This window comes from Hordeum vulgare, chromosome 6H (genome assembly GCF_904849725.1).
Source record: "Hordeum vulgare subsp. vulgare chromosome 6H, MorexV3_pseudomolecules_assembly, whole genome shotgun sequence".
Taxonomy (NCBI): Eukaryota; Viridiplantae; Streptophyta; class Magnoliopsida; order Poales; family Poaceae; genus Hordeum; species Hordeum vulgare.
This window is the reverse complement of record NC_058523.1, coordinates 155,961,847-155,974,122: the sequence shown is the minus strand read 5'-3', so window position 1 is coordinate 155,974,122 and position 12,276 is coordinate 155,961,847. Positions and strand designations below refer to the sequence as shown.

At 44.4% G+C, this 12,276-nt stretch overlaps 1 protein-coding gene across 1 annotated transcript; it reads left to right on the top strand.

The window, feature by feature from the left end:
• The first annotated feature begins 7,370 nt into the window (after nt 1-7,370).
• On the top strand, nt 7,371-8,829 carry LOC123403896 (E3 ubiquitin-protein ligase PUB23-like). Its single transcript, XM_045097808.1, has one exon. It carries the CDS (start codon nt 7,392-7,394, stop codon nt 8,667-8,669), a length of 1,278 nt encoding a protein of 425 aa, XP_044953743.1. The 5' UTR covers nt 7,371-7,391; the 3' UTR covers nt 8,670-8,829.
• The last annotated feature ends 3,447 nt before the right edge of the window (nt 8,830-12,276 follow it).

Genomic DNA, 12,276 nt, shown 5'->3' with positions numbered 1-12,276 from the left:
CTGCTGGCTTTGAGCTCTGGCGTCCGTGACAGCGCTGCTGTCGGCACTCGGGGCGGCCATGTAGGGGGCGTCGATTGCTGGAGATGAGAGGGACAGCTCCGGGACTGCCATGGCCGCCGCCTCTGGCCTCTCCGATGATTTTACTAAGTTTGGCAAGCCATTCAGTGGCATGAACGCATTGGCCACCTGATGCAATTGAGATTGACGACACAAGTTAGAAACAAGAAACAGGTTGACAAATATGGTATCTGAAATTGACTTCTTCCGAGTATGAGCCAAGGAGATTAGGATTTTTCCTTATGAGATGGGATGCAAAATCTGAAGGATAAACTGACATCTTCTTTTTAGAAGAAAAAAATGACACATCAAAACCGCCCCCAAAAAAGTATGATCTGAAGATAGCAAGACAAAGCCATGTTGGAATATCAGTGATGCAAAAAATACCTAAAATGAAAACTGCAGATGAGCTGAAAGAGCTACTTATCCTTCTTCTTTTTTCTACTCCCTCCGATCCAAAATAAGTGTCGTGGCTATAGTTCAAGTTTGAACTAAAACTGAATGAAATCATCGGAGATAAATCATGATAAAATTACCTTGTAACTGGGAAGCAACAGTTCCATTTAGCATGTAAGGGTATACAAGGATTCTCTCATTATCTTCAGAGCAGAACCCAATTAGATTAATGAGGTTGCGATGAACAACCAAGCTCATGACTTCAACTTCTGTATGGAATTGAACTTCACCGGAAGAAGCAAATTCCTTCAACATTTTCACAGCAGCAATGGTGCCACCATGCAGAATGCCCTTGTATACTACTCCAAATCCTCCATGCCCCAAGATGTTATTTGGGTGGAAGTCGATGGCACCTTGTTTGATATCCTTTAGCGTGTACATCTTCAGATGACCATGACATACTTCTAAGTTCATTTTGTCTGGAAAACATTTACCCCTTACCATAAGCAGCGATCAGGTATACAGAGTGCTACAATGGAACATAATAAATGAATGCCCACTGTAGCCGATGCCCAAGAAAGTTGATTAACGGAAACTACCACATAACTTCAAGTGGAATGTTATCAATAGAGCAGTAAATCTACTGATTGTACAAACAAAAATTTGATGCTTTTAAAATTTAAAACAGAAGTCAACTAAGTTTACGAAGTAAAGCAAACTTACAACATGATGAGAACTAAAGCTTAGGAAGTAAAGCAAACTTACAACAGGATGAGAATAAATTATGGAAAGAGCACGAGCTTGGGCACGATCATCACCTTCTATCTTTGGAAAAGGAAGAGAATCTGTCTCCTATTTTAAAAGCAAAACAATGACGCTATAGGCTTACAGCATAACCCTACTGATAAGTCTGAGTAGACCAGGTTTTACCTTCAGTAACACAAGTTTACGCAGAATCGCATTCACCATGTTCCCAGCACCGGGCCATATGAGCCACGACCGAGACGCTGGGCAACTCGGGAGGTTTTCGGCCGCCGGGGATGACAAAGGGGGACGGAGACAGAGTCGGCATCTCCAGAGCCCGCGTTTTGGTGCGCCCCGACCCGCGACAGAGGCAGATGAGGAGGAACATGAGAAGCGCGGCGCCCACGACGGAGGCTATGACGATCCCGGCAATGGCGCCACCGGAGAGCTTGTTCCCCTTCTTGGCAGTTTGTTCGTCGTTTCCGCCATTGGGGACGTTCGTCGCCGGTGTTATCGACGAGGGCGTCGTCCCCGTGGGAGCCAGAGAAGGAGGAGGGGCCTCGCCAGGGCAAGGGCCGAGGGGCCCGCCGCAGAGAGCCGACATCCCGAGGAACACCGTGCGTGGCCTGGAGCGGAGCTAGGTGGGGATGGATCCGTTGAGGCGGTTGAAGGAGACGTTGAACTCGCGCAGCTGCGGCAGCAGGAGGCCGGGAATCTCCCCGGCGAAGCGGTTCTCCTCGAGGAGCAGGGTCCTGAGGCGGGTGAGGTTGGCGAGGGCCGGCGGGATGGCGCCCGAAAGGCCGTTCCCGCCGAGCGAGAGGTGGAGGAGGCCGGGCTGCGCGAGGAGCGGCGCCGGGAAGTTCCCCGAGAGTCGGTTCCCGTTGAGGAAGACGTTGCGGACCGCGGCGAGGGACGCGAGGTCGGACGGAAGGGCCCCCGAGAGCGCGTTGTAGCGGAGGCGGAGGCGGAGGCGACGGCGATGGTGCACGACAGGGCGGGTGGCTGCGTTAATTCTGGCTAAATTTCACTAGTTGATTGGCTCGTTTTTTTTGCGGGAAGGTGCAACAACTGGATCTATTTATGTTTGTTCGCTGTAGGAGGAGGTCGAGCACGGTCAACCTTTGGTTAATTTGGTAAGTGCACACCGTCGTGGTGCATGAATGGTGGAAGGCCGTTAGATTGCAATTTGGTGACTAATTGTGTGGTGGTGATTGGTGTTTGTTTTTTGTGGGTGCAATAGTTGTGTGTACTTAGAGAAGTTTTCATTTGATCTTTTATTAGTAGTATAGATAATAAAATAATTTTACATTTTTCAAAAATGTATACATTTTCAATTGTTCATCTAATTTTCAAAATCTTCAATTTTTAGAAGATATATCCACGTGCCCCCTTTTTAGAATTTTAGTTTTTTTCCTTTTTATGTGACCCTTCCACATGTGCCCTTTTTTCGTTTTTAGAAATTTTAGAACATACGTAAAATATTGTAATAGTAATCAACATAAATCTAGAATCTTATTGTCTTAAAATGTTTTTTAACTATAAAAATGTATGCATAGTTTAAAATGTGTTAATTTAAATATGAGAATGTATAAAATCCTTGGGGCACACTAGGCTGTCATATATTTTTCTACGAATATTTAAAAAAATATTTTCATTCAAAAATATATCTTTTGAAAAACACATTTACTTTATTAAAATACATGGACACTTTTTACAACTAGAAATACATTTCCTAAAAGTATGAATACTTTATATACTACCTGAATACCTTGTAATTTTCAAAATGAAAAAACAACTAATAGGTGGAAAATGGGTTGCACTAACTTTACTCCATTTAACTCAACGGTCTTGTCAGGTAGATAAATTGTTCTAGTGATGATGAATAGACAATAATTTTACCTCATGGAAGTGGTTACACAGGTCTTTCGTGGAGCACAACCCCCTGGTTAGAATCTCAGCCTAACCATATTTTTGTTTATTATGGTTGTGTACTAACAGGTGGGACCCGATGATCAGTGAGACACACTCTTTGTGTCAGTCCATCCGGCACTGCAAGTGAGCCCGACGCCATGCTGACATGTCTAGTCAGCAATAAATGCGTATCTAGACGTTATTTGAACCGTATTTGAACCATATTGCCAAGTTTTGGAACCAATTTGGTGTATTTTTCAAGTTCAGGCACCAAAGTGAACATCGATGGCAAGTTTGGGTACCATTGGTGTTATTACCTCAATAATTTTAAGTATAGTAACATGTACTCCGTCCATTCTTAATACAAGTCTTTTAGGACAATGGAACAAAATGAAAGAATCCATATATATTAAAATATGTTCATATATATTTGTATGTAGTCTTTTAGGACATCTCCAACAGTTTATTGGTTAGCTTGTTGATAATACTTCCAATTAGACTCGAAAAACGCATTAGGCCCTATATATATGGATTCTTTCACGTACGAATTTAAAGATATGCTTTGTGTAATTTGCATGTCATATATTATTGCTTTAACCTATGGTCAAAGTTAGCCTCGAAAAATGCATTAGACCCTATATATATGGATAGAGGGAGTACATGTCATGTTATCAACCAACACCTTAACATATAACTATTCCAATAGATTGTATCTAGTTTGTCCAATAGGATGTGAGATGATAAATTAGGTGTTCTCTCATTCTACATTGGAGCTTGTGCAAGGATGTTTAATTTACATACAACCTTACTCTCTTTCCTCATTTATTGCATGACACATCATCAAAAATCTTATGTGTCAAAATCTACCAACAACTATCTTACAAGCATTGAAGATGTTCTTACTGAAACCTCTAAAAAATCTTATATTTAGGAACGAAAGAAGTATATGTTACTAGTTTATATTTCTGTTATTATAATGAGGAGTAACATATATATGTAATTTCATGTAGTACTTTATTTATTAGCGGAAATTCACTTTGACACATGGAAGCATATGTTCCTGCGATCAGAAAAGATTTTGACAAGTAAAAAAAAATTGATGAATACATGCCAATATTCTATGCGTGCACATAAAGTTTTGCTGACAATCAACATTTTTGTGGATTGTGTAAAAAGACAAAATAATTCATTGTGAAAAGCCATGTTTATCATTATTTTTTGTCTTTTTCTCACGTGACACAAAAGTAGTTGATTTTTCATGAAGCCACGTAGAATATCAAGATGTATGTGCCAAACATTTTGTCATAATTTTGTGACATTTAAAGAAGCATTTAAAACACATTTTTAAAACCCGGAGCGTATGCTTCCTTGTACTAAAATGTCCCTCTTATTTGTTAGCTTGTAGACTCATCTTGTTTTGGTATGTATGATGTTATTTAGACTACCCACAATGAACATAACATAGGTACTAACATAGTTGCCAACTAAGCAAAAAGTATGATGTGGCAACTCGTAAATGAAAAGAGAGAGAAATTGAGTAACTTAGCATGTTACTACCTCTATGAGTAACATAGCGGATACCAAGGCAAGATGAGTCTATAGCCAAATAAATGATAGGCTCAATATTACTATCCCTATGTTACACTCCACTGTGAAGGTAGTAACTTACACTAGTAACATATATATGTTACTACTCTATGTTACTCCACATTGTGAATAGTCTTCTAATGTGAGTAACTAGATATGTTACTTAATTTATGTCTCTTATCATTAAATCGTTGCCACATAAACAAATTTGGTGAATTAGATGTTATGTTACTGTTGAAGTTATTTCCACTATGGGAGACAACGCAGTTCTCTGTTGTTGGGGGGGGGGGGGGGGTCTACGAATAGAAAATGTATTTTTATTACTTTTTGCATTTTTTAACATGGTACAATCGAAGTCGTTAATACACATACATTCATCCCATGAACGCACGCACGCGCACTCTATCCTTAGGACCATCTTGAAGAGAGTGAGTCCACATATTATCTTGGGATTAACGAAGTGGTTGCAGACGCCTTCGGAGTCGAGGAAACGTCTCCTCCCACACAACGCACATCGCTGAAATGTTTGAAATAAATCTAGAAAAATGTGCCACGATGCTTGATGAATATATCTGAAGTATTTCTGCAAGAAAGAAAAAAGATAACATCATTCCTTTTCCCCCGCAAAAAAAGGATAACATCATTCTTTTTGCCATAAAACATTATCATAAATATATTAGGGAAAAGTCTGCATGAAATATTTTTGATCTGACCTCAACCAAGGAGACTCTTCTAATCATCTCGCGGATCACACCTTTTCGTGTGTCGCTTTTCACACATGACGCGTGTCCCTTATGGGGCCCACAACTCCTATCTTACTCCTATACACCCATGCTCTCTCAAATTTCATCACCTTGCCAGCGAGGCATGTCGTCTCGGAGCCACATTCGTCATCGTCTGTCGTTCCGCGATGTCGGTGGCTGCTAGGATCGACATGCAGTGCCGCCGCACCGCGCGCTAGTCTGGTGCCTCCTCACGTACGTCCGTTCCGTGCCAGCCATGTCGCGTGAAGGGAGAGGATCCCCGCCGCTGCCCCTGCCGTTCAGGCTTCGCTTGACGGCGGCGAGGATGAAGGAGGAGTGAGGGAGGACCGACGACGGCGGCTAGGGTTACCCCCTGGTCGCCCACGGGGGCGACGGGAGGGGGCGAAGAGAAGGGGTTACGAGGGGGCGACGGGAGGCGGCAGCTAGGGTTACGGGAGGAGGCGGCGGCTCACTGGATGAAGGCGGCGGCTTGTCATGTAATATTGTATAGTCTTCTGTACATTCGCCTTTACGCCTGTACCTTTATCATTTAGTTTCTTTCCTTATGTACGACATTCCTTTCTAAGTCTTGCATTAACTCAGTTGATCAAATCAAATTGTATCAAAACCTCAACTAAACTGAAACTATACCATCTTTCTCTTATCTATATCTAAATCTTACCAACACCTCAAGTAAATAAAAACATTATGAGTTATCTTACACATACCTAAAAACTGAATCTTATGAAGATCAATTATATCAAAAAATTCCAGTCTTTCTCATGCCCATACTCAAATAAAATCAAAACTTATCAAATGTTCAATGTGATAGTTGTAAGGTATATATTAGACATGATTATTTTTTCCAAGGAATTTATTTTTATTCGATCATAATAGGATTACAATGAAGAGGCAGAAGTTCGATTGATGTTGGCCCACTGAAGTATGTAAGCCCGTAATGCAACGCACGAACAATAGCTACTGTATACAAAAAGTATAATATATACCAACGCATCTTTAATCAACCACAACGAGGGAGGACATATGGTCACCGTATGTATGCATTCACCTATATATGTAGCTTGCTAGTGTTTTCCAGAAAGTGTCCTTCTGCCCCCGATCTGAAATTAGCTCGATGAATAGTAAAATAAAAACTAAATAAAAGCAAAAATATTTGAATTTTTAGTTTCAAATGCGTGTAAAAATTGGGCATTTTAGAGTAACGATTTTGTTATTTTTATCATGCCTTGTAGGAATGTTATTTCATGCCGACTATTTGCACACACTTAAAACTTTTGTCTGTGTTTTAAAAATAGATTTTTTAATATTTCTTGATATTTATTTATTTTATTTTACTGTTTGCTGAGCACAAGAAACTCTGCGTCTGTGTTTTCCTTCCTTTTCTTTTCAATAATCCTACATCAACATAGAATTTCAGATGTTTTACTTTTGGAAAGCTGTTTTTGTTTTGTTTTAAATAGCCGGCTATAGCTGCGTTATAGCCTTACTATAGCCTTTGGGAGCTCTCTCGTTAAAGCTATACACTTTTATTGTTAAATTAAAAATAACGCTAATAGCTTGTTATTTTTTGCTGTAGTATTAAATTTGGAGTCATTTAGCCTCCTATGCCGCTATACAAAATCATACTTCTACATTATTTTTTGTTTTTGTTTATGATTTATATGATACATTGACGTGAATATTGGTTATAGATATGGGAACCTGTGTATATGTCAAATATATGCAATATATCATATATAATGCCTGATTGTATATATATATTATATATATATAATTTAAATAAACATTAAATAAGGATTAGTTTTGCTATAGCTCCGGTTTGACCAAGCGGCCGCTAAATGTCATAGTCTGCTGTTTAAAACATTATATATAGCTTGCTTGTGTTCGGACTTGGGAGGAGGTAAGCTAATGCATTCACTTGCTTCCGTACACATGGAGACGTCTGGTGGCCGCACGGCGCCGCACCACTTCGCGTGCCCCATCTCACTGCAGCCCATGCAAGACCCAGTCACAGCGCCGACCGGCATCTCCTACGACCGCCGCGCCATCGAGCGGTGGCTCGCCGACGGCCACGCCACCTGCCCCGTCACCGGCCGGCCGCTCTCGCTCACGGACCTCACCCCGAACCACACCCTCCGCCGCCTCATACTCTCCTGGCATCGCGTGTCGATGGTGGCGTCTGAGCCTGACGTGGCGCCGACGTCGGAGCCCGATGATCCGGAGGTCGCTGTGCTCGTCGCGAAGGTGATGTCCCCGACTTCTTGCCCAACGGCCGGTGTTCTCTGCGAGGCGGCGGCGTCTGCCGCTGTGAACATCACGGCGCGGCGGTGCATGGTGCGCGCTGGCGTGCAGTGGCGCGTGCTCCGTCTATTATCGTCGTGCGGCAAGACGATCTCGCGGGCTGTGATGCCCACCGTCGAAGCGTGCCTGGGTCTCATCGATGCGCTCGACGTCTCCGCCGACGAGCTCCGGCCTATCGTTTCCGGCAATCACGACCTCGTAGACGCGCTGACACACGTGCTGGTGACGCTCGAGAATGGGACCTACTCCGGCGGCGGCGGCAACACGACCAGAGACAGCGCGGTGCGGCTCCTAGACTCCGTGATCGAGTCGGCTGACGTGGCGCTGCTGGAGCGGCTGCGTCCGGAGCTCTTCCGCGCCGTCACGGCGGTTGTGCGCAACCGTACCGTATCCCCCCGCGCGACGCGCGCGGCGCTGCGCGTGCTCCTCAACGCGTGCCCCAACGGCAACGGCAAGAACCGCATCCTCGTCGCCGAGGCCGGGGTGGTGCACGAGGCCATCGAGCTGGAGCTGTCTTCCTGGCCCTCCTTCCCCAGCGGCAAGAGCAGGCGAGTCACGGAGCTTGTCATGGCGCTGCTGGCCCGGCTGTGCGCGTGCGCCGAGGGGCGGGCGGCTGTGGTGGCGCACCCCGCGGGGATCGCACTGGTGGCAAAGCGTGCTCTGCGCGTGTCCGCCGCGACTGACACGTCCGCTGTGCGGGTGCTTGCGGCGGTCTGCGGCAGGGCGACGTCGCCGGAGGTGGTGCGGGAGATGGCCCGCGTCGGCGCAGTAGGGAAGCTCTGCTGCGTGCTGCAGGCGGACTGCGACCAAGACGTGAAGGAGACGGCGAGGGCCGTGCTGAGGATGCACTCCGGCGTGTGGTGCGGGTCGCCCTGCGTCAGCGCCTACCTGCTCTCTAGGTACCTCTAGCTAGCTGCCATGTCTTACTTGCATCGGTGCATGGTGCAACTGGGACATGCTCGCTACGACATCTTGTAATAAGGCATCTTGCTGGTTAATTGGATTTGTTGGTTCCTTGGTCAATTCATGCTGGTTCGTAATAAGATGAACTGAAATTGAGATCCCAAAATTGACACTTTAGGTATCACTGAAATTTGAGGCCAAGAGATGTCAATTTCATGACTTGCATGTACAATAAGATACAGTCACCAGACTGTAAAGATTAAAATATTTTATTTTTGCTGAGTTGGATGAGAGAAAAGAGGAAAGAAAAGGGAAGCAGGCTTTCCAAGAGCCAGCTCTAGCACGTACTCTTATGTGCTTTGTGAGAATGAAAGGTGGACCATTATATCATAAATGTAGTACTCTTATATAGCTAACTATTATACAAACTAGCCATAAGATGAAGTATAAGATGGCTTATAGGGAGCAGTTGGCTATACTATTAACCATGCTCTTACAAAGGACCTGACTAGCTCTAGCACCGGCGCCCGTTCCAAGGGATCGCTCTTCACAAAAAGATAAAAAATCAGTAAACTCACGGCGACCAAGACAGCTCAAAGCGAAAACCTCGTGCGACCTGATTCCCTCCTTCACTGCAATTAATTATTTGCTTTCTTTTTTGAAAAAGCAACATTTTTTAAACCGAGCGTTAGAACGACAATCCGTTTTTACACCAGGGTTTCTCGCGACGAGCTTTTCAAAACTAGATTTCATATGAATAGGTTTCAACAAACTTTTTTTAAGCAACATTGAGTGATATTGAAACAACTTTAGTGCTATAGGTAAGCAACTTTTTTTATTGGCCTAATAGAATTGTCTATTTGGTTCATTTTTGTAAGAATAAAAAAATCACATAAAACATGAGGCGCATTTAGTGCTACATAGAAGTAACTTCATTGCAGTATGTGTACCTATGAATATTGCCAACATTATCTTAACTTCCCTATTTTTGTTGTTCAATTGCATGTTAATGATGATTAGTTGTGTGCGGTTAATGCTCAATTGCCTACAACTATGAAATTGTCAAACATTAATGCCCAATTGTCTATTAATGATCATCAGTTGCCTATGATTAATGCTCAGTTGTCTATAAACACTGCAAAATTGCTCAACTTTGATGCTTAGTTGTCTATTACCGATGATCAGTTGCCTATGGTTGATGTTCAGTTGCATATAGATACTATAAATTGCCTATGATTGATGTACAGTTTCCTGCTATTGGCAAATAGTTGCCATAATTGTACTTGAGTATCACGAAAAAAGTTAACAACTTTTACTGTATTTTTGTGCAACTCTAGTGCATTCAACAAGCAACTCATTTGTATTTTTCATCATTATATCTAAAGATTTCAATGATTTTTGCGAACAAATCGTGCAAAAATTGAATAACCTATGTAGGTTTGCGAGCAACTGTCTGATTCGGCCCCTATGAAATTTCTCATCACCCGTATGCATCTTGCTATTTGTCCCGACTTTGTAAATAGTCAACACCCGCGACCTCATTAGTCAACACCTACGGCGGGCAGACTACCCTTGAAAAGAAAAGAAAAAGGCTCTCATGCCATCCATCTCCACATAGTTTTAAAATTTAAAATCATGATAGATATCCGATAATTTTTTCCTGACATTATAGTCAATTTATGTTCCTTAATGAAAAACCACGACACAAGAGTTGCTTTCCTATAGCATCAAAAGTTGTCTCAATATCACCCAAAGTTACCAAAAAACAATTGCCGAAACCTATTCATATGAGATATAGTTTTGAAGAGCTCGTCGCGAGAAACCTAAAAGTGAAAACGAATCGTTGTTCTGACACTCAGAATGTTTTGATAAAAATAAAACGGGATAAAGTGGAATGACATCACCACATACATGCATTCACCCCATGCGTTGTATGCTGTCCACTTTCACCATTAGTACCACATCGTCCCACGGTCATCTATATGTATTAAACGGCTGCACGAGGATGCACTCATTTTTGTAAAATAATGCAGCTGCATTATTAAGTGTTTGGGAATTACAAATGCTTACCACACATTACCATATAGTTCAAATACTACAATAAGACGGACCGAGAGACGAGTATACTTCCTTTGGAATTAAATGTTTATAGTTGACGAAAATTAGACTAGTACATCACTATGGAATAAATATGAACCATGTATGCGTGCATACACCAGGTGTTGTGAATGGCAAGAGAGAGCAGACTTGAGCTCCTTGACTGAGACATATCTGTTAGAGATATATTTAGAGTCCATGTATTTGGTAGTTTAGAATTTGTAATTGGTCTCGTAGCTTAGCTTTAGGAAAGACTTACTGTCCTTTATTTCTATATTCCTATATATACTAGTTCATGAGACCCAATACAACATTCATCATATTTCACATCAATCCTTCTCTCTCCCTTTTAACATGGTATATCTGCCGTAAGTTTCTAGACCTTGCCGCTCCCCATCGCTTCCACCCCACCCGTTGTCCCCGAGGCGGTCGGCCTCCATGACCGCCGCCTGGGGCCGCACCGCTCGTACCTAGGGTTCGTCCATCGATCTGTTGACTGGCTGCCCTAGAGAGTCTTTCTCCCGATCTTTTGATCCGGTTTTTCTCTCTTCGTCGGTCGATTTGATAGGCATTTTTTTTTGATTTTTTTGATCTAAGATCGTTTTGTGTCACGCGTCCTCATCGTCGACCGCACACCTCTACTTCGACACCGACGCAACCAGTCAACCACTACTCCGACCAGGCAGCCCTGCGCGCCACGGCGGCCCATCATGGCCATTGTCCGCGCATTTGCCTGCCCGTTGCTCTAAGTCGGTCGTTATCGCCCCGCGCCAAATAGGACACCTGCATCACCCACCAACCGTCTCCGTCGCCACTCCCTGGACGCCTTGGGATCATCGACTGCCTTAGGCCTCCCGGCTTTCGGCTGCTTCCGCTTGCCAGCCGCCTCATCGGCTTCCTTGGGCCTTGCCGGGCTCACCGGCTATGCCAGGCCTGCCGGCTGCCTTGGGGTTGCCAGTTGCCGCTTGCCTCGGGTCGCCTATTGTCGGGCTCATCAGGCATGTCGGCTACCTCGGGCTCATCCGTCCATCACCGGCCTCCACTGGCATGCCGCTTCCCAGCGGCCATCGTCGCCTTGGTCTGCTCGACTACGCCACTTCAACGTCCACAACTTCATCGTCATCACCGAGCAGCACCCCCTGCCTCATGCGTGGTCGGACTGATCACCCGCCTGCCACGATCGACTCCATCTACACCGTGTGACTCACCTGGTCAGTCGGTTAAATGTGCCTCCGAAGGTCATGTGAAGGTTGTCCCCGAGTACATCACGCCCCTCCATCAATCGAGCAACGGGCTGCTGTTGCGTCACCCCGTCGAGCCACAACGCCGCCACCTCGTGGTTCTCCTCACAGTTTCCATGACCCACGAGTCGCCACTACACCCCCCTTTCGGACTTTAGCACTGTGGCATGCGGTCCCCGACACCGCCCAAGGTCGTTCATGTGGCTGCACCGATGTGTGTACCGTCACTGCGTCATCCCCTCGGGTCGTAGCACCGCGACATGCAGTCCACGCCA

Coding starts and splice junctions, on each gene's coding strand:
- LOC123403896 (XM_045097808.1), top strand. CDS start 7,392: ATGGAGACGTCTGGTGGCCGCACGGCGCCGCACCACTTCGCGTGCCCC.